At 36.7% G+C, this 21,443-nt stretch overlaps 1 protein-coding gene across 1 annotated transcript in view; it reads right to left on the bottom strand.

The window, feature by feature from the left end:
- Nucleotides 1–838: 838 nt before the first annotated feature.
- Nucleotides 839–21,443, bottom strand: part of LOC103776732 (steryl-sulfatase-like) — a gene marked incomplete at both ends in the record, with an annotated part of 39,779 nt that continues 19,174 nt past the window's right edge. The window contains 3 exons of the mRNA XM_008944256.1: nucleotides 839–960; nucleotides 3,550–3,709; nucleotides 15,298–15,435. Coding sequence (XP_008942504.1) covers nucleotides 839–960; nucleotides 3,550–3,709; nucleotides 15,298–15,435 — 420 coding nt within the window. The remainder of the gene's footprint in view (nucleotides 961–3,549; nucleotides 3,710–15,297; nucleotides 15,436–21,443) is intronic.

Below are 21,443 nucleotides of genomic sequence, written 5' to 3'. Positions count from 1 at the left end.
CATTTTGAATTAAAAAAAAAAAAAAAAAAAAAAGAAAAATGCACTATATTTCTGTTTTACTTGTGTTCATTTTCACATAGTAAAATGTCTCTTAATAGTAGCAGAAATAGTGACTCTGGATCAGCTGTAAAGAGTGAGCTGTGGTGGGAGGCTAGAGAGCAATAACACTCTAACTAGTTACATAATGCACTTTGAACTTATCAGTTGCTTCCTATAGAGCTGCTGAGGTATCAGAAGAAAAAGCATACTCACTTTTCCACATGAGCACCCACAGCAATACAGACAGCATCAGGTGCATACAGCTGTAATGCAAGTATATTTATCTCTACACAACAATAACACATGGAGAGAGAGAGACAGGGGCAAACCTTTAGCTGACTGCAACAAATATCTTTACAAATATGATTGCATTGTCTATATGGAAAAGGCTTTTTTGGAGATCTGAGATTGGACAAGTACGAAAGAAGGTGTTGAGCACTCTCAGGGAACCTGATTGCCTATATGTTTTTAGGAAGATGTAACAGTTAAATTTGACTGCTTCATTCTGTAACACAGATGCTCTCTCAGGCAAGTTTAAAAAAAAAAATATATATAGTTTCAGATACCATAGATCTCAGTATTGTATTGATATGTTACATTAGTGCATAGGAATAAACTAATGTCAAACAGTAAAATAGTGAACAGAGGTGTTCTAGTAAAAAGAAAAGTGAGAAGGAAAAAGACTAGATATTTTAAACAATTTGTTTGTTATTATAGCCCAAGGCTTTTTGTGATTCTTTTCTGGCTGCAATAAAAATTATATGAAATATTTAAAGTGTGAAGAGGCAATTTTACTTACTGTTTCCTGGATGCCAGCGCACTGCGTTTAAATATGCATTACAGTAATGGAAGAGAAACTCGTGCTTGGATCGGGTAACTTTTCCTTGAAGTAAGGGCATCAGATCACGACCATCAATAATTCTGAGAAAGAAAGGATTTCAAAATCAGAAGAATAACACAAATCTCACTTTGCTGGGAAGATATTATCATTCTGCACGTCTACTACTTAAAAAAATAAATCTGAATGGCCACCTTCATTTGGTCAATCCAGAGAAAAGTCTTCAGATGCTTTTCACTTGCATTTTTACATTATTTAAGGAAACCTTAATTTTATATTTTGCCATGAGGAATCGTCATTTCCTCAATTAATCATAAACTTTTTTTTTTTCTATTTTTGAGAAAGTGACCAGACAGATGTGAATAAATTGCTACAACGCAGGCCTCCAGGTGTAACTGTTCAAGCTGTTTGGGAGTAGTCTAGTCAAGCTAACCCTAAAACAAGAGAGGTGTTGTTCTCTGTTAGCATTCCCAGAAGTAATGGGAAGAACTCTGTCTAGGAAATTGTAGATGTCAGAATTTAAGACAGAAGTAGTAATTTCAAAGTTCAAAAAGAATGATATTTAAATATATGTTTATCAACTACACACACACACAGAGACATACATATATATAAATTCTCTAAGTGGTGCTACACAGTTTTCATCACACTTTGAAGGAGAGGCAGACAATTTACATCAAAAGGGAGTTATAAAATAAGCAAGGTATTTAAATGTTTCTATAAATTAAGCCTTTGAATCGCTGGAATCAGCTGGCAGGGGAGAAATAACAATCTGCATATTTAACCTGGTGTGAATTACAAATTTTACAAGACGTTTTACAGGAAATTACTTTCTGCTGATATACAGATCAGCAGGCAATTCTGTTTTAAGCACCATGAGCAACGTCTCATAAAAACATCTTAAACTTTCAAAAAAGGTCAAAAATGTCTATGTGATTTTTCTTACCATATAATATTGTTTTCATATTAGGGCAACTACAAGACAGTTACTAACTTTACTTTTTTAAGTCATGAGCTACGTATGACTACGAGAATTTTTGCAGCAATTGTATGCAACAGCACCATTCTGAGTAGGACCTTTCTGAAAGGATGGGCAGGAAAACATACTAAAACTTCTAAAACTATGTTGTCAATTAACTCTGCTTTCTAGGTGCATCTTTATTTGTGAGGGTCTGTGGAATTAACTCTGCTTTCTAGGTGCATCTTTATTTGTGAGGGTCTGTGGAATTAAAGTCTTTCCCACTTCCTATCTTGTTTTCTTGCCCAAGTAATGCACTCTTCTCTTGCCGTTGCAGGCTTGCCGACTTTCAAGTTGAGAGCAGGACAGATGCATGTCTATTGTATGCACTCTGTTCTACAGCCTGTTGATGGAGAAAAGGTCATTTCCAGCAATATGTCTCCAGTACTCCAGCATTCCCACAACTGCTGGTTTCAAGGGACTTTATGAGACTTGCCTTTGTGATGACCTATTTTTCTTCTTCCACTAGCAGCATCTCCTCCTCTCCTTTTTAACCTTCCTCCCAGACTGAATCCTAATTGCAGTAATTTCTCTTATTTCTCAGCAATAATTCAGTGGAGTGATAAGAATTCATCTGCTGGATGGAATATGTTTCAAGCTAGTCCATGATCTACCATGAAGCAGTAGTTATTGCACTGAGTCTATACAAACGAATCAGAGTGGAGCAACCTGCCAGCAGAAGTTACACAAGTATATTGGGATTTCTATCAGAGATCAAAATAAAACATCAGTGTTTAGTCTTCACTCAAGCAATACGAAAACAAAGTGCCTAAGATGTGCCCACATTAAGAGCAATATGAACTGCTTAGGTTCAACAGAGGTACTGCTTGTAGGGGATCTCTCGGGACCAGCCTGCCTAATTTTTCATGTCTTACACATGTCCTGCTTTGCCATTTCCTTCAAGCACTCAATGAATCATCATTAGCACAGTGTCTCTGCTCCCCACTGTTTTTTCCCCACATGGATTCTGGATACTTTGTACTCAAAAGCCGTTTGTGTATGCTAGATGTGTGCAAAGCACACACATATATCAGCAGCTTTCTCCACTTATTTGATCTGGACGGCAACAGAGTTTAGGTGGAGGAACCCTGCTGCTGAGACTGGGTACCTCCTGACAAAACAAAGCACAGAGATGTAGGAGCACCAATAAAACATCTTATGAATTTTAGAAGTCCAATGGGTTTTCTTATCAGGCTGCAAAACTCTGTAAGGGATTATTTTCACAGTCAACAAAAACACCTGTGAGAAAAGCCTAGCTAGCATTTTGATGTGTTTTGTTGCACTAAGCAGACCAAGGCTGAGCTCAGAAAGTTTAAAATAAAACACTTGCAGTTCCTTTTTCTACCATGCTCACTCATACAGAACAAAGCCTTTTTTGGTATATTCATTATTCCTTTTAGTAAATAATTCTAGGCCTGATTTGACAATATGTTGCTCTTGGTGGTATTCTCTTGTTGCTGGTGCTTGTTTGGCAGTTAAGCTGTATTTACATACAACATTTCTGTAAAATAGATCAGTATATCAATATGAAAAGTGACAACAGATTAATGTAAGCAATAACACAAAAAATTCACCTCTATCTTAATAAATATTACGAGAATGTACAAAATACTCATGAGGCTTTCACTGAAACAGAGATTACTACAGAACATACCTGTCAGAGGGCAACTGTGCCTTGGCAAGTTTGACTACGGTAGGAAATATATCCATGTTACTGGTTGGCTCATCAACATAAGCACCAGCCTGTATCACTCCAGACCAACGGAGAAGCCCTGGCACACGAATGCCTCCTTCCCAGTTCATTGATTTTCCACCTGAAAAATCAAAGATTTGTTTGCTAAAAAATCAATTTCCTCTTAGAAAAATAACACCCTGCAAGAGTCAATTTCCAAATATGAAACATTCTGCCTAACTGCAATCTTTTTGTTAAATGTATTTATCTTATTTTTAATTTGCTAGGTTAGATTTTCCACCTACATCACTACCTTTTTTCACAATAAATCTATTACAATGCATTAGACAGAGCTTACAAAATTTATTTAGTTTACAAACAAAATTAAATAAGAGCTTGAAGTGCTGGGGTTAAACCCCCAGCCGTGAGTGAGAATTGGCATATGGATGATGCTCACAACCAGGGCACTTCTGATTGTTTTTCTCACAGGGTCTGCCCAGCCTTGGGTAGGAACTGATTAGGAGATCACCATCAGGTGCTCCTGCCTTCCACATTAACTTGGAGGTGGGGCAAGAAACCACCTCTATAAGAACTGACTCTGCTTAGTGTAGTTGTGTGGTTTGCCTGTACAGTGGATGTGTTGTGCCTGCCTGGTTTTCCCTACTAAGGGCTCCCTAACTCTTCATAGCAAGTGGAACTCCCAGGATGGTGGGGCAAGATGATTGCACTGATCAGTTGGGTCCTTCCATCTCCCATGGTGTGGTTCTGGAGTCAGCTTGCTCTCTTCTGCACACGCTATGCTGTGAGTGAAAGCATTGACTTATTCCTCCCTCCAGAGGTCTGGCATGTTGGATTGTTGGTGTATGATTTAAGAGTGGAGAAAGGACTTTGGCTGCTGGTTTGCCCATTGATGGCAATATCCTATGTTGGGCAAGTGGTCAGAAGAAGATGGCTGCGGTAGATAAAAGACACCTTGCAGGAATCTTTGTATAGAATTTGGTCTGCAAAATGTACCACATAGCTATGTAGAGTTATAACCAAAAAAAAAAAACAAAAACAAAAACAAACCCACAGGAATTGAAAATAAATTAAGATATGCCAACATGTCTGAGGTATGAACCCAGAGAAGATACATGCTATTGCATGAGAAAAGGTGCTTAGTGACTTCAGATAGAAGAGATTGCTCATTTAAGTGTGTTACTGAATTATCCAGTGCATTAGGAAGAAATTTGTTACAAGTTATAGTAGATCAAGACCTTTTTCACTTCTAAAACAACATATTTGTATCAAATGCACTTGGCATTCAGCACTACACTGCGGCCATTTCCTTTGCTTCTACAATATCTATCATTGCTCAATTCTCCCAATATCTTTGCAGAAGAGCAATGTGTTTATTCTATGACATTTCCACCATTACTTAATATATGATTGACACAACTCTGTAATATTAATGTCTTACACAGTCATGTGATTAAGTTCAGGATGATCTCTGAAATTAGTATATCATTTGGAATAAAATATTTCTGCCAAACAGGGTTTGGATGTGGTTAAGCATGATCTGGGTCAGGCAGTTGCAACTAAATTGAGATTGGTTTATATAATAGAAATGTCTGAAAGTAGAGTTGAACCCCTGCCATTAACTGAATCAAACTGCAATTCATAGTTCAGACAAAACTACTATGAACCCATTTTTCCTGTATCTCCCTTTTTAAAAATAAAAAAAAAAATCCCACAGAAGAACAAAATACTACAATGATGTGCTTCAACAAGTCTGTCTCCTCAGCCTCTCAGACCTTCAAAACACCATTTAGATGTTAATATCTCAGTGTCAAGCCCAGGCCTTGCCATACATTCTGTCTAACTTACTAACTCCTCAATGATCTCTTCTGTTTCAGCACTGGGGGATTAAAAAACCAGCTGCCCTTCTACAGATTTTTTACCTGCTTAATAAGGATTTCTACAGGTTTTTCACTGTTCACAACGGTAAGTGGCAACTTCAAGAGACAATACCCTCTTTTGCATAGATCTTTACCTATTATATATAGTCTTATGGCTGAAAAAACCTTAGCTTATGATTATTTACTTTTTTATTTGCTTACATTTTCATGGGCTTTCTCAGAATACCTAATAATGGATAGTCAGGGAAAAAAATCTCTAATCTGACATCAAAAAACTTAGACTTTCTGATATCCAACATTATATCAAGCAACAATCTTTGCTTAAGTTGTTTTTGGAAAGCAAGTTCACATCTCAAAAGGACTATCTGCCTTTAAAAATCTACTCGTCACTGTAAGAAATGCAACTCCATTCACATGATAAAGCATGTGGCTACCTATTCTAAAACTCAGGAATTAGATGCATAGATTATTTTTGTTTACATTCTTGTAGAAGACATGATTTTCAAAACAAAAATCTAAGGAAAGTTTAGATGTCGGTTCATAACGGTATTACTCAGTGAGATTTAAAACACCTGTCACCTAGCAGAAGGAAGTGTTCACACAACAGCGTGCTCTTTGGTTGTTAATACAATTGGGTTGAGACAAATATAAATCTCAATTGAATGACTGACTATCCATGTACAACAGTCGCTAGGATTTTAAAAGTTTAGTGGGGATTGTGTGTTACATAGCAGGAAAGTGTCAAGATTAATATTCTGACTGAGTTCTGGGTCACAGAAAATCCTGTTGAGTGGGAATAGCTAAATCTCAAGAAAAATACAAAAAAGTAGGTGGACATAAAATTACAGATGAACTCAAAAGTGTTTTCAGTGAAGATTTATGCCAGGGGGGATGATCTAGCTCATGAGCCATATCCTAGTTCTGTGTACACAGCAGCTCGCTGGCTGGACAGTATGGACACAGAGAAAACTACAAGCTGACCTATACCATAGCTGATCTAGGCAGCTGTAAGTGTGAGGTTCCTTTGACTTCTACATACCTGTCTGAACCTAGTGACAGTACTAGCTAGATCAGACTGTTTAAATAAATTCTCATTTTACTGTTGCCTCCTGTGCAATCTGAAGACAGAGCAAATTCAAGGTAAGTGCTGCACCCCATTCCCACTCATTTAAATTCTTAAAACATAGATACTGGATCTCTTTCACAGCTCCTAGGCTCACAGTGCATTTTCCCTGAATCACTACAGAACAGGACAGAAGACTTGCACATTACCCAGGCACAAAGAGAGAACTCACAGACTCTGCCTCCCTGCTGTGAGGTAGGAAAAGAAAAGTGCACTCCACAGCAGGGCCATCTCCTCGACTGTGGCTATGAAGAAGTAATTGCTGTTTTCCTTTCAAAAACCTAATTGGAGCATAATTTTTTTATATCTCTGGAGGTTAGGAATAGCAGGGAACCAGGGCAGGAATTACAGGCCGTTGGAAGACTGTCTTCTATTATCTATGCCTATGTGGTGTTCATCTCTATTAGAACTGTGTTTAGTGACATCATTAGAGTTAATGGCTTAATGCCATTATATGATTACAAATCCCTTGATATACATTGTTTTTAAAGCTCTAGCTGTTAAACACTGTTTAAGCTAGCTGCATTCTTTTTTCATTAAAAAACAAGGTTTCACCACTAATGCTTGAACCATGAAGCAAATATTCACAACTAAAATATAACAAGGAAAACTAAAAATCCACAAAAGGTCATTATTTAAAATTAAATTCTCTTGATATTTTAGGATCTGATTCATTAGTTTTGTATTTTGCTTGGACTTGACAACACTGAAACAGAGGAAAAGGAGCAACCTAGCAGTCTGTATGCCTGGTAAATTCTAGGCAGTTTAGCTACATGTTATTTTTGTTCTAAATTCTTCTAAAAAGGTTTTTGAAACAGCATAAACCACCCCAGGCTGTATTTTCATCCTCAGCTATCTATGCTTTCTGAGTAGTTGCACCCTTCAGAGTTATATTGAACAACAGCCTATATTCACCCTTCCTGAAAAATCTACAGGAGCTGGCAAAGTACAGACATAACTCTGCAGTCATCCTCAACATGTTTTCAAATTTCCATTTTAACTTCATTTCAAATCTCAGCTAAAAGATTCCCTCTTCTTTTTTTCCCTCTGGTTTAAACTGACTACTATTAACTAACTTTGGGAATAGTACTTTTACAAAGGCTGATAAATAAAGGGGAACTCTGTGGTATATTATTAACCCTATTTATTTTCTTGAATGATAGAAAAATACAATGAAATTAATTATTCTACCCACCTGTAGTGGACTTCATGCTACAAATACAAACAATCAAAACTTCTTACTATTGCTTACTTTATAAAATGATCAAGTAATTTATTTTCTATGGCAAGTTCACTTTTTATTTTATTTTTTTTTTATACACCTCATGTACTGCTTCTGTTAATTTTCAACCTGAGCTGTTCTTGTATAGGTGACTAATAGATATAGCTCATCTGGACACCTTCCCATCTGGCCTTTCTTCAAATCAAACGAAATAGTCTCTCAGGATATTTTCAGATTCAGTCAAAATTACAAGATGGGTTGACTATTTAAAAACCTGAATCACTTCATAGACAATCTAAAAATACTGTACATTTGAAAAAAAGGTCAACTCTGGCTCTCATTAAAGTTGAAAGTGAAACTACACCTAATATCACTAAATATGCAACAGCATAATTCCTGAGGCCAAAATAACAGTCAGCTTGATTGTTTTGTCTATAGCTTACAGATAGGAAAATGTTTACTAATAGCTTCAAGAAACACTGCTGAATGAACTTATCACTGCTGTATATAAAATTGTATAAAAATTTTAAAAAACATAAAATATTGGACAACACAGCCCTTATTTCACTCTCACAGGCCTGTAGTAGGCTTAAAGAATTAGGGTCTAGGTCCTTAAGAAATATTTATTATTATTTTTCATGGACATTAACAAAGTAACCATGAATATACCATTTTCTAAGGCACAAAGCACTTTAAAATGATTATTGTTCAAATGGTTTGTCATTATCAGTGCTTGACTCCTTTTCCATTAGTAGCAGAACTCGTGACCCACTCTAGCAGCATGACAGTAGCCAAGTGCACTGTGTGAAACGCTTCATAAATACAAAGAAAGACAATGTTTTCTAATGCACAGGTCCAAGGTACAGGCAAAATATACTTGGCTAGGTACCCAACAGAAGCTGAAAGTAAGAGTACTAAGAGATGCAACAAGGCTCCTTAGAAAATCCCATATGTAACAGAGTGGGATAAATGTTGACAAGTGATAACGGAAGAGGACTTCTGCTGTATGCATATGTACCAGTGAAGTAGTATCATGAGAGAAACTGTGGAGAAAAGTTTTTAATGCCTTCACTGTTTACGGCTACAAAGTGTGTAACAGGAGAGCAATAATTTATAACACACTGAAGTTGATTTAAAAAAATTAGTCACTAAGCAGCTAAAGAGAAATTACCACAAAATAATCAGTTTCAATATCTCAGGGTGCTAAAGAAGAATATAATGGCATCCTCGGGGATAGTCATCTTAAGTCATTGTTTATCCAATGGTGAGAATATGCTATCCATTTGTTTATTATATTAATCTTATTCTAAAGTATTAAAAACAAAACAAAACAAAACACCACCACCTTATTTCTGTTCCTAAGGGAAAACTAAAGTGATTACCTGAAATGGACAGGCTTAAACTGCAGTGCCATACTAATGATAAAGCCCGTGAATATTGCCCAGGATGTCAGTGCAGATATCCTGGATATCACATATAAAAACAGGACCTCAAATTTCCATACCTTTAAGCAGAGAAATATTACAGAACTGGGAAAAAAAAAAATGCTGGAAAAATTACATAAAAAATTTTATAAAAGACTTCAGCTAAACACAATAGGGTCCATATTTCAATCTGAAAAGTTTATTATTAACAGGATAAAAAGGACCATAATTTATACGTTATGTCATAATAATTCATATAGTATAAACAATTTAGAGGTTATAAATTATGCATCAGATATGCATATATGCCAATTTATGAAAAAATCATTCAGTGATCTCATATGAACAATAAAGAGCTAAACAGGAAAAAACACAGAAACTTTTTTTTTTTTTTTTTTTTTTTAAATATATCATGAACTGGAAATTTCCCAAGGCATTTACAGGCCAAAATGACTCAAAGCACCTACTGGACCAATAGGTCCACAGGAATTACTAGGTTTCTGAAAGAAACTGATAAATTCTCTGACCAGTTTCTGATCAAAACACTAAGTAGTCAGCAAAAATGTATTATCATGTATGCACCCAGGAGTCCTTCAGGAGTGCAGGAGAGAAGATCTTGAGTTGGTGGGATGAAATTCTTACTAAAATAGCCACTATTTCTTGTTTTAGATAATAAATCTAGACTTAATAAGATCTTTAAAAGATCTTTGACAAGTACCTTCAGGAAAAGTCTCTGGAACATTAATCATGGGTTTTAAGACAAAATGTTGTCATGAATCAAAACCCAAGTAACAGGCAGGAAACAAAGATAAAACAAACATCCTATGACAGTTTGTAAAAAAAGGCAATAGTAAGGTATCTTCATACTTCTATTTTTTAACTCCCTTGCTATTTTAGCATATTTACTTCAAATTTGGAAGGGAATTGAAAAATCCACATATGACAAAAAGTATCACAGGTTGATCAAATTCAGAAGAAAAGATAATGGACTTCACATCAAGTTTGATGTGAAGGAAACAAGATGGAAGTTCAAATTCTGTAAAAAATATTTGCAGTACAACGAACTCTAGAGAATAAAATAACTGAACTACAGTCTCAGTTTTTCATACCGTAACTTTCTCTGCGTACTTAAGAAAAAGGCCCTATGGCTCATGCTTAATGCACATCTGTGATCAGTCAGACACAAAGACAACAAGCAGTCTATAGGATGAAATGGATAATATTAAAGAGTAACTATCTAAACAGATGATGATGCTTTATGATAAAATGGAAAAGGCTATACTTGTAAAGTCATTTTAGAAGAATACGTTGCAGAATTAGAAATAGTTAACAGAAGAAAATAGCAAGAAATTAGGGACAAGGAAAAAGGCTGGTGGAAGAAACTAAGCAGACAATTCTTTTCTGAATGAAGTATTGAAGAGAAAGAGGCATGATAAAAGTATACCAAAAAAAAAAAAAGTGAGCTAGGGAAGGAATTATGTTTTATATCCTTTATTCTGTATTAGTGAGGAAACAGTATTAAACTCCAAGATGTTCCATGAAATTTGCAACTGTCCTATTTCAAGCCAGTAAATGTGAGCACCATGTTTGTCATTGACAAGTGATTTAGGCTGTACCAAGAATTTAGAAAGATTCAAAGTGCAATTTCATCTTCATGTGATGAGAGTTCACATAACTAATGCCAAAACTTTGTAGAAGCTAAATTGTCAGGATTCACGTTTTAAAGCAAGGTCATACTACCTAAGATCTTCTTTATCTACTACACAGTCCCAGCATCTTCCTCCAAGGATTCTGATCCTGGTAGCTGTCAGGAAAGATGCCACTGCAAAGAGAGGCCATGATTTTGATCTCTCACTTCAGTATTACTATATAATATCTTCTAAAAAAGAATAGTGAAGAGATAAACTGAACTGTGTATGACAGCAAGTAGTTAAACACTGTCAGCACTGGCTTCTAATGTCAAGGGCTATCCAAATTTACAGACACTCTTCCATAGTCAGAATCCATAGTAATAAAGCTTTCAAATAGCCATTTTCCCTTTTTGCATTCAGTCTTGCAGCTCTAACCTAACTCTTCAAACTCCTCTTATTTTATTATCGGTGCTCATTTGGTTGGATATCAAGACAAATTACTGAGTTTGAATTGTGGAGATTGGTTGAGAGCTTTTGATTTTAGGGCAGAACCAGTTATTGCTGGGCATACTGCTCCAGCCCTGACAAGAGGGTTAAATGGCTTGTTTCACAAATGGCTTGATTCATGCAGCACTCATACCAGAAGATAAGTAGTGGAGACTGTCTAGCAGAGACAGTGAGGCAGGATGTGTAAATATCTCCTCGTTTTGTAAACTACTCATCAGATGAAGCAAATTCCTAGTACATGCACGCATGAGCAGAAGCAGCATAAAAGATCTTCATTTTGGTTTTTTAAGGCACATTGCTATATCAGTGCCTGAGACCTAGGCCTGCACAGGTCTGGTTTTCATTAAATCTGTCAGAGAGGCACAGATCTCTAACATTTTTCCTTGTACATGACTGTTAATCTAAATAAATTCCTGTATATTAAAATTGCTAATTATACAATTAATTGATCACTTCCACTTCAGCCCTTTCAAAAATGATGCATAATATACCTGTTAAATTGAGAATCATAGAATGTCTGGGCTGGAAGGGACTTCCAAAGGTCATCTAGTCCAACCCCCCTGCAATAAGCAGGACAAGAGGATAATAATAAGCAACAATAAGCAGGATAAGAGGACTGATATGAAGATGGAGAGGGTGGGAGATAAAGCAGAATCCATTGTATTTCAGAATGGTTACTGTATATTCAACTGATTGCATGGATCTTTTAATTTCTTTTTATTTCATTAAGAATACATCTTATACAATAATCATTTTGTTTCTTCTAAAATGATTATTTTCTATCCCACAGTATATTAAAGATTTGCCAGCATATGTGGTAACTGTAAACCACACGATTGATTTTGAAAACAGGAAGCCTCATCACTCTCCAAGTAACCTTATCAATCAGATTTTTAATTAAAATTCAGGTAAGATCTATTTCCAATTGTTCTCCATTCTGTAAGTAATGAATGCAGAACTTTGCAAAGCTTGATAAAAAAACCTCCATTAAATCAAAGTTCCTCGGGAAGGCATATTCCCCAGTGTATTTGTCCTCTTTTTCCTCCTCATCATTTATCCTGTATCTTATGTTTGGCATTCTAGAAGGCAAATATTTTTTAGAGCTTCTAAAATACCTCAGGCTATGCCTACAGCACAGATATGTAACCATATGGTTCCTTAATTACTTAAATTACTATGTAAGGCCTATGTGCTAATGTTCAAAATACGTTTCACTCTGGTGTTAGCCCAAGGGAACCCATCTGATAGTTTGCAACCTCATGACTTTGGCAGTGCTTGTTTTGCTTGTACAGCATTTCCTTCACAGTTCTCTTAAACTATAAGGGTCAGACTTATAAGGGTTTCTCAGAGAGATACCTACTGACTAAAATCTGTGGAGTCTTCTCAGTTGAAAACTTCACTATATTGTTATTGCTTAGTGTACATGCCTGCCTTTCTTCCCTTCTGCAGTTTTGCAGATGATACAAAACTGGGAGGAGTGGCTGACCCAGGTTGTGTTACATTACAACGGGACATTGATGGGATGGAGAAATGGGCAAAAAGGAACCTCATAAAGTTTAGCAACGAGAAATATCAAGTACTGCATCTGCAGAGATATAACCCCTAACATGACCAAAGACTGGGGGATTATTGGCTGGAAAGCAGCTCTGCAGAGAAGGACCTGGAGGTCCTGGTGGACAACTAGCTGACTGTGAGTCAGCAGTGTGCCCTTGTGGCAAGGAGTGCCAACGTCCTCCTGGGCTGCTTTAGGAAGAACGTTTCCAGCAAGTCAAAGGAGGGGATCCCTATCCTCTGCTCAGTGCTGGTGAGTCACACCTGGAGTACTGGGTACAAGTGCAGAGCTCCCCAGCACAGGAGAAACGTGGATATACTGGAGTGAGTTCAAAGGAGGGCCACACAAATGTTTAAGTGGTTGGAGCATTTGAGATATGAGGAGAAGCGGATAGAACTGGGACTGTTCAGCCTGCAGAAGAAAGTGCTCAGTGGGATCTTATCCATACATGGACTTATCTGAATAAAGAGGACATAGGCCCTTTTCATTGGTGCACACTGACAGGAAAAGAGGCAAAGGGCACAAATGGAAACAGAAAATTCCATTTAAGAATAAAAAAAAAAAACACACCCTTTTTCTTTATAGTGAGTGTGATCAAACACTGAAGCAAGTTGCCCAGAGAGGCTGTGAAGTTTCCATCTTTTGAGATTTTCATAATTTGACTGGACATAGCCCTGAGCAACCTGTTCTAGCTAACCCTGCTCTGCAGGGGCTAAGACTACAGACCTTGAGAGGTGCCTCCCAGGACCAACTACTACGTGATTTTGTAGTTCTGCAATATCACCTTTTTAAAAAGGCAATTTACTTATTTCTCTCTGCAGCCAAAAGCTTCAAGTTTTATAAACCAATTCCCAAAAAAAACTGCTGCATTTCTTTGATCTTTTTTCTTAAAATATGAGAGGAAAACAAATTATAAAACCACTTTCTAGTGAAAGAATCAAAAGAACTTTTTGTGGTAAAAGGACAAGAATATTCACTGCATTTCATTAAAAATAATGAATATGAGCATTCCTACCCTATTTCAATAAGTTTGAAGATATTAAAAACATTTTATAGAATCATTTAGGTTGGAAGGGACCTCCAAGATCATCAAGTCCAACCACTGAGCCATTAGGGCTCTAAAGTCCTCTGCTAAAACAGATCAGAATTTTGACATTCATTTTCCTGATGCTGTATGTCCACCACTTGCACACTGGAAAAAAACTGCTATCTGTAGTTTGTCAGAGGGAATCCTTTATTCCATATTTGACAATGAGCAGCCTGTTACTGAATAACTTTATGACCAATCTGTGATGGAATGTTATAGCCATGCTATCAAGCAGAATTCCTACATCTCTATCCTTGATTCTCATCCTATTATCTTTTCCTGTCTGGCTTTCCTCAAAACTACATAGCTGAGAAAAAAAATATGTTCATCCCCATGTTGGAACCATGTTCTCAGAGGTATCCAGTGATGTATTACATTCCTTCTGACTGAAGGGATCACCATGCCAGGCATATGGGAATGGACAAAATGAGGAAGGCTGTTTGCTAAGATGGAATTTTTCTTTCTACAAGATTACCGTATTGCAACAAAAGCAGTATATTTCACTATTGTTTGATATCTCTGGGAGAAAGTGTATTACAATAAGGTAGACTTCAAACACATTTTAAGTCTCCACAGAATAACTGGATTTTTGCGTCCTCAAGACCTGCAGTGAAAGAATACAATTAAACTTTGTCCTTTTAACTAAAGTCTTCCCATTTCCAAATCAGGCTTCCATTTAGTAAGTGTGTTATGCATTATTTTCAAAACTCCCTTCTCCAAGTCATTCTTTTCTTGAAAACTCTTCTGGTGGTTGTTGAACTTGCTCATCCCAAACTCAGTCTAACTCTTCATTTTTTCTTTCTTAACCTAACTTTCCTTTTCTACTGTTTCTGTAATGAATACACTGAACTCTGTTGCTGGTTCTCCCATCTTCTCCATATCCTAAAATGCTATCTTTGTGTGATCCACTCACTCCATGGTATTTAGCTCCTATTTATAATCCCTGAGAGTTCACAAACCACCTTTTTTTTTTTATTTTCTATCCAACCATTATAGTAAAGCACTACCAACTGAGATCCTTCAAAAGCTGTATCTCTGCCCAGTTCAAGAATATATTTGCTAGTGCTAAAACTCCACAGAGCTCTGGTTGAGCTGCTGTATTTGACAAGTAATTCCCTTATGTTTACTGCCTACATCTGAATTTGGAATGACAGTCATGAAAAATTTCCTATTAAGGAATCAAGTTTTGATCTTGGCCACAAAGTACATTACAGTTTTGGAGGGGAAAAAAAAAAAAGCAATGATAGGTGGCAGGAGGTTTTTATGAATCATTAGACAATGTTCACCTTTATATATGCCATTGTGTCCTCCATGAACTTCTCCAGAGCTGGAGATTTCTTCGACATGAGCCCCTTGGTCAGATGTAAAGTATACAAGAGTCTTATCACTCAGATTATACTTCTCCAGCACATCCAGAACCTGCCCTAAAAAGACAGAGAGAAAAAAAAAAAAAAGAAAAGAAAAAAGATCTTTAGTATCTTCCAGTGTGTTTTGTTTTGTTTGGTTTTTTTTTCACTAGCCTTGGCACACACAAAAATTTTTGTCCTTAAGACTTTTTAAGATCACTTTCCATATAAACATTGTTATACATACTGATTGGCACCATGCAGCATACAACAGGGGACAATTGTACAAGGCTTGTTGCAGTCGTGACCATGGTTCGATTTCTGCAGGGTTCCTTTAAGTATAAAACAAGAAGATTTGTGCACATCAGAGAAAAGGGCTGATCCACAGAAAGTCAGTGACCTTTGGAAGCAGTTGCTCTCAATCAAGGAAACCCCTCAGCAAGAAGATTCAAACAGTAGAGGATATCTGAAAGAGTCTCAGCATGCAGAATAGAACTAAGAGTCTGGGGGTAAAGCTTTGCTGCCTAGCAACCTACAGAGGTGGCATGACAAAAATCTAAGTGTGACTGCTAGAATAAGACATTCTAAGAAAAAAAAAAAAAGCGAGTTAATGTATTGAGTGCCTCTGGAAACCACATGGTTTCATTATCAAGCCTATTAATCAGTACCTAATTTCTCAACATATAGGAATAGACACCAAGTAAACTCAAAAGGTGTAAGGGAATAAGCATGCACAGACACATATTTGGAAGAGGAATGCACATGGATATGCTCTGTCATTATAGGGCACCATGTGCTCACGTTTCACTTTCACAAAGGGCTTCTCACACTACCTTGGCACTGTGGAGAGCCTTTCAGTGCACAGAAATTACATTCAAGCCTATTTAGACTGAGTTTCTTAAAAGAGAGTTTCTGTATGAATAAGAGTGAACTTGCTCTTTGTAACTTGCTCCAGTGAATTTTATACTGATGAGGAGTCTAAATTTAGTGGTCCTGGATACTTACCAAAGTATAAGAATATATTTCCCCACATCAGCCTGCAAATGAGCTTTAACCTTGTCCTTTAGGGATCTCAGATCATATAAAGATAATTCTGTCTTCACAACCATTTTATCTTTATTCTTTTTACTTAAACATCCAAGAATGGTCCAATTTGAATGTTAATTTTGATTTGCTCACTTGTCCTCTAAGAATCAATTCATCAGCTGATGCCCAATTATTATGTCAAAGAGGATGAGACAAGAACTTTGAAATACAGAGTCTTCTTTAATGATTTTCAGATCAACATTCCTGTTGCTATGCTCTTTTTCTGGATAAGGAGTAGCTACCTTATTGCTTCTATTTCTACTTGTCTTTTAATCTTATACCATTCTAAAACTGCCCTATAAAAAAGGTTGACCGTCTTCATTTGTCATCAGCTCAAATGACTGGATCATGTATGAAGGAATAATAAGTGATACCTGTTGGTCTTCTTTGTAAACTAGGAGAAAAGAAGAAATGTAAGAGTAGGAGAATTTGTTTATGTAAATTTTGAAACCTTGTGGGAGTTGAAATTTCCCAACAGAGCTGAGGAAAATCTGTTACAAAGGCTGACATTTTAAAGTTGGTGGGATGAGGGAAAATCATGCAGATCCATCTGACAAGACATTCGCTTACTGCAGCAGGTGGACTTGGTGCCAGAAAGAGGCAGTTTCCCATTGGCTTCTGAGATTGTTTGGAGAATGTACCTGCTAAGTAATTACAATAACCCCTGGAAAGATGGCAGCAATGATAAAAATGTGGCATATATAAACTAGGGCACTATCTGTGGGTATTCAGCCACATGGCCTCCAGGATTCCTGTCCAACCTGTATCAATCGGTGATTGTATGGTAGTAATAATAAATGGGATTGCTCAAGGAAAAATATGTGCAATGACACGCATAAATGCATTTTTTTACCTACACAGTTTCCCTTGATGAAATTGGATTTTCAAATTCATCCTGTATATAAACCAAAATGAAAATAAAACAAGAATTTCACTCAGTACACCACGTTAAATGATGTCTGCTGATCAGAGACATCTGCTGTCATTCAGTAATGGCTACTTGGATTTCCTAATTAATTTGGGAAAAAAAATGAGAAGCAATGAAAAATGTCTTACTATCACAAATAATTCAATAAAGTAGTCATCATTATGAAGACTTTTTTTTTTTTTTTAATCAAGGTTGAGTAGCTTGACTTGGCCTGAAAAAATAAAATAAATTCTGACATTCCAATGTTACCTATTTCAGAAAAAAACCACCACAATTTAATGCATTGAAAGTCTCATCCAAAGCTTGTTGAACTCAGTAGTAAAACTTAAAATTCCTTCATCTGGATTTTTAAACACAAAGAAGATTGACTACACTAGAGTTAATTATCAAATAGTAAAATGACAATTTATTTTAACAACAGTTTTCAGTACAGATGCACTAATAGTGGCAATTCAAATAACACTGTTCTCAGAGAATAGCAATAACAAGGTACCCACAGAAATGAAGCAAAACTTCCATTTCTATTTTCTTCTGAAACACTGACACCTTCTAAAATAAAAACTATAAAAAAGTAATAGATTGTGTGCTACCAGGAGATAAGCAACATTAAAGTGTATACAAATGATGTGGCTACTCTTAACACAAACAATATATTCAATAATTACCATTTCTAAATGGTAATCAATACAGATAAAAATGCAAAGAATGGATTGTCTCTACGAACAGGTATCTTTCACATGCAATATTATATGAATTTTTGAAGCAAAACATAGAATCATACAATGTTTGGGTTGGAAGGGACCTCCAAAGGTCATCTAGTCCAACCCCCCTGCTACGAGCACTGACATCTCCAATCAGATCAGGCCACACAGAGCCCCATCAAGCCTGATCTTGAATGTCCCCAGGGATGGAGCCTCCACCAACTGTATGGGCAACCTATTCCAGTGCTCTATCATCCTCACATTGAAGACCTTTTTCCTAAATTCTAACCTAAATCTACCCTCTTCTAGCTTAAAGCCATTACCCCTCGTCCTGTCACTACAAACCCTTGTGAACAGACCCTCCCCTGCTCTCCTGTAGGCCCTTTTCAGGTACTGGAAGGTTGCTATAAGGTCTCCCCTGAGAAAGCAAAGCAGGCAAAGCTGCACCTTGGCCTTCCCCACCTCGTCCCTGCACAACCGGGCAGCGTCCCTGTATCCTTCCTGGGATATCTGTCCCTGCTTCCACTGCTTGTGCAGTCTCATCTTGTCCTTTAGTCTGGCCAGAAGGTCTTGAGTAAGCCGTGCTGCTCTCCTTCCTTCCCTACCCAATTTCCTGCAGCTGAGAATTGAAAGTTCTTGTGCTCTATGATAACTATCTTTAAAGACCTGCCAGGTCAGTTCCACTCCCTTGTCCCTAAGGACTATTTCCCAGGGAGTCTTACTGGCTAACTCCTTGAAGAGCCAGAGGTTTGCTTTCTTAGAATTTAGGGTTCTGACTTTGCTTTTCATCTCCCTCATACCCCTTGGGACAGTGAACTGCACTAATGCATGGTCACTGCATTACTACAAAGTGCTATAAAGAAAATACTACAAAGTAGGTAAAGTTCAGCCTTCACTGTTCTGACAATTTCTTTTTCACCCTAACTACTCTTATTAATTCTATAGATTTCACAGAGACTTTGGAATTAATTAAAATTGATGTATTAACATTCCCAGGTAATGCCAGTTAATGAAAAGGAGGAAATTCATCTAAGCTATTTTAGTTGTCTTGGGAAGAGGTGATTCATAACTGAAAAAAGGCATTTTTTTACCTGTTGAGTAAAGAAGAGAAGATAGGCAACCAGCTCCAAACTAAATGCCTTCATATTAGACATCAAGGACAGTAAGATGAATCCTACCCAAAGTGCAAGACATGAAACTACATGAGTAACACACTTTAATGAGTGTGGTGAACAAATAAATGACGTCTGAGTAAGAGAAGATGGGAAATTTGTATTGTTTCACCCATAAAATATGATCGGAAGGTTTTCATATGTCGTGTGTTCTTGAATTACGAGAATGGGTCTTCAGTTGTCTTAGGATCACCTTTGAGTCCCGTTGCTGGTTGAAGATAGGAATACAAATTTTAAAAGACTTTTTGGGTGCCAAGCATTCATACAGAATATGAAACCATAGGATAAATAAACCAAAACACTGGGAAAACCATAGCTCTGTTTGAGCAAAAATAGCTTGCTATCCCCAGTGCAGGAAATTATCAATAAAAATGGAATACTTTTTGATGGAAAAAACTCAGTTGAAAGCCATGGTCTAAAAAATCAACAGCTGCACTGATACCTGTGGATGGTACCATGTGGAGTTTTTTTCCTTATTCGAACAGAACAGATTTGGAAAGACATTTCTAACAACAAAATCAATCTAACACTGAAGGAGCTGCAGAATTTCTGAACCTATTTAGCAGCTAGAATCTCAGATCAAGTTCCTCCTACTATTACCATTCTAGGAATGTTCAGCTAAAGGTAGGTGGCTAACATTGTAGCAAAGGCATTGGATCACTGGACAACTTTTAAAAACATTTATTTCACTTGTATTTTTTAAGATACAAAACAGATTAAGGACAGCATTAGGACGTTACTTGTTTTATTTAGTAACAAAATCAATGTTCCAAAATTTAAGTAAAGCTTCCTCGAAAATATACCGAGGACTGTTCTCTAAATTCTGCTCTCCACTTTTGCATCGAGGTCTGTTAAAGTTATTTCTTTTGTAAAGTGAAAATGCCAGTTTCAAAGGAGTGATAGCCGTGTGAAACTAATAAGAGCAATTGACTCTGTTCTTTAGAAGGAAACTGAGAGTGCCAAGCCACTATTCAGCTTCAGTAACACAGAATGAATAGTAGCTGAACCAGCTTATCTAATGCTGAGCATAATTTCTGAAGTTTTGAACCATATAAAAATACTGTATTCATCTATATTAAGTGTAAGAAATATATATTAAGTGTAAGAGCAAAAAACGACTATTCATTTGAAAATGAGGTACAAACACTGCAAAACAATAAGGGGTTACAAACGTGTTATTGATTTGGAAAACTGCTCAAATGTTTAGTCAAGCAAGCATATGAACAAATGCATAAATGAGCTTACTGTCATTTGAAGTCAATAGGACAGAAATGTTACTTGTATTATTTTGAAATAATTTAGGGTCTTGCTGAAATTATGAATAAAAAGCTCTAGAATACAGAACATCCCTGTGTAATCTAGGCATTAGGACAAAATAATCTCTCTATTTGTGAGGAAAGCTTTAAAGTGGTTTCCCAGATTTGAAGAAACAACAGAATTGAGAAGGAGGGTTAAGGATGTGTCTCAGGACAAGACAGCTGACAATAAAGGGAATTCCTGTAAATATAACATTCTTTTCCCACTCCAGCAGATTTTCACATACCTCTGCTGTATCCATAAGGCTACAGTAAGCTTGAGACAATTACTGGACAATGAGTGTCTGGGAAGATCAGCCATCATACCTCTGCCTAGAAGAGGCAGTTTGGACTTAATGTTCCAACTTCTGCACACAATCTAACAATCACTTTAACCTCTGTGTTGATATTGTGTGATGAAAAAAGATACTTTGCTCTTAAAGCACTCACATCAGTGCTCTGATTACAAAATCTACTGACTTTGTATAAAAACAAGCTTAGTAACTAAGACGAAGACATCCCTATCTTCATTTTAGCTTTTGTACATTTCAGGTTATAAATATGCAAATGTTTCTATGGTATGCTCAGAGCCATCCAGTTTCCCCTTGATAAATATGTAAATCAGTTTGTCGCTGCAGTGGGGAAGTAATTATCACTTTCAGACCTAGTCATTGAGTACAACACTTGTGGTAGAAATGGAAAATAATAAAACCATTGACAGCAGCACAAGAAGTGGCTGCACATATGGTGAACAGTACATAAACTCTGAATGCAACTTGCTTAACATTCAGAGTCAGAACACAACCACTGGAAAGTGGAAATTCTAGGACAAAGCAATAGATTGATGTTACAGCACATTATCTAGCCAATCAATAGAACGGATCCACCTAAGAAGACGAGTGCT

Source organism: Merops nubicus, unplaced genomic scaffold (genome assembly GCF_000691845.1).
Source record: "Merops nubicus isolate BGI_N331 unplaced genomic scaffold, ASM69184v1 scaffold7447, whole genome shotgun sequence".
NCBI lineage: Eukaryota > Metazoa > Chordata > Aves > Coraciiformes > Meropidae > Merops > Merops nubicus.
This window is presented reverse-complemented; position numbering and strand designations above follow the sequence as displayed.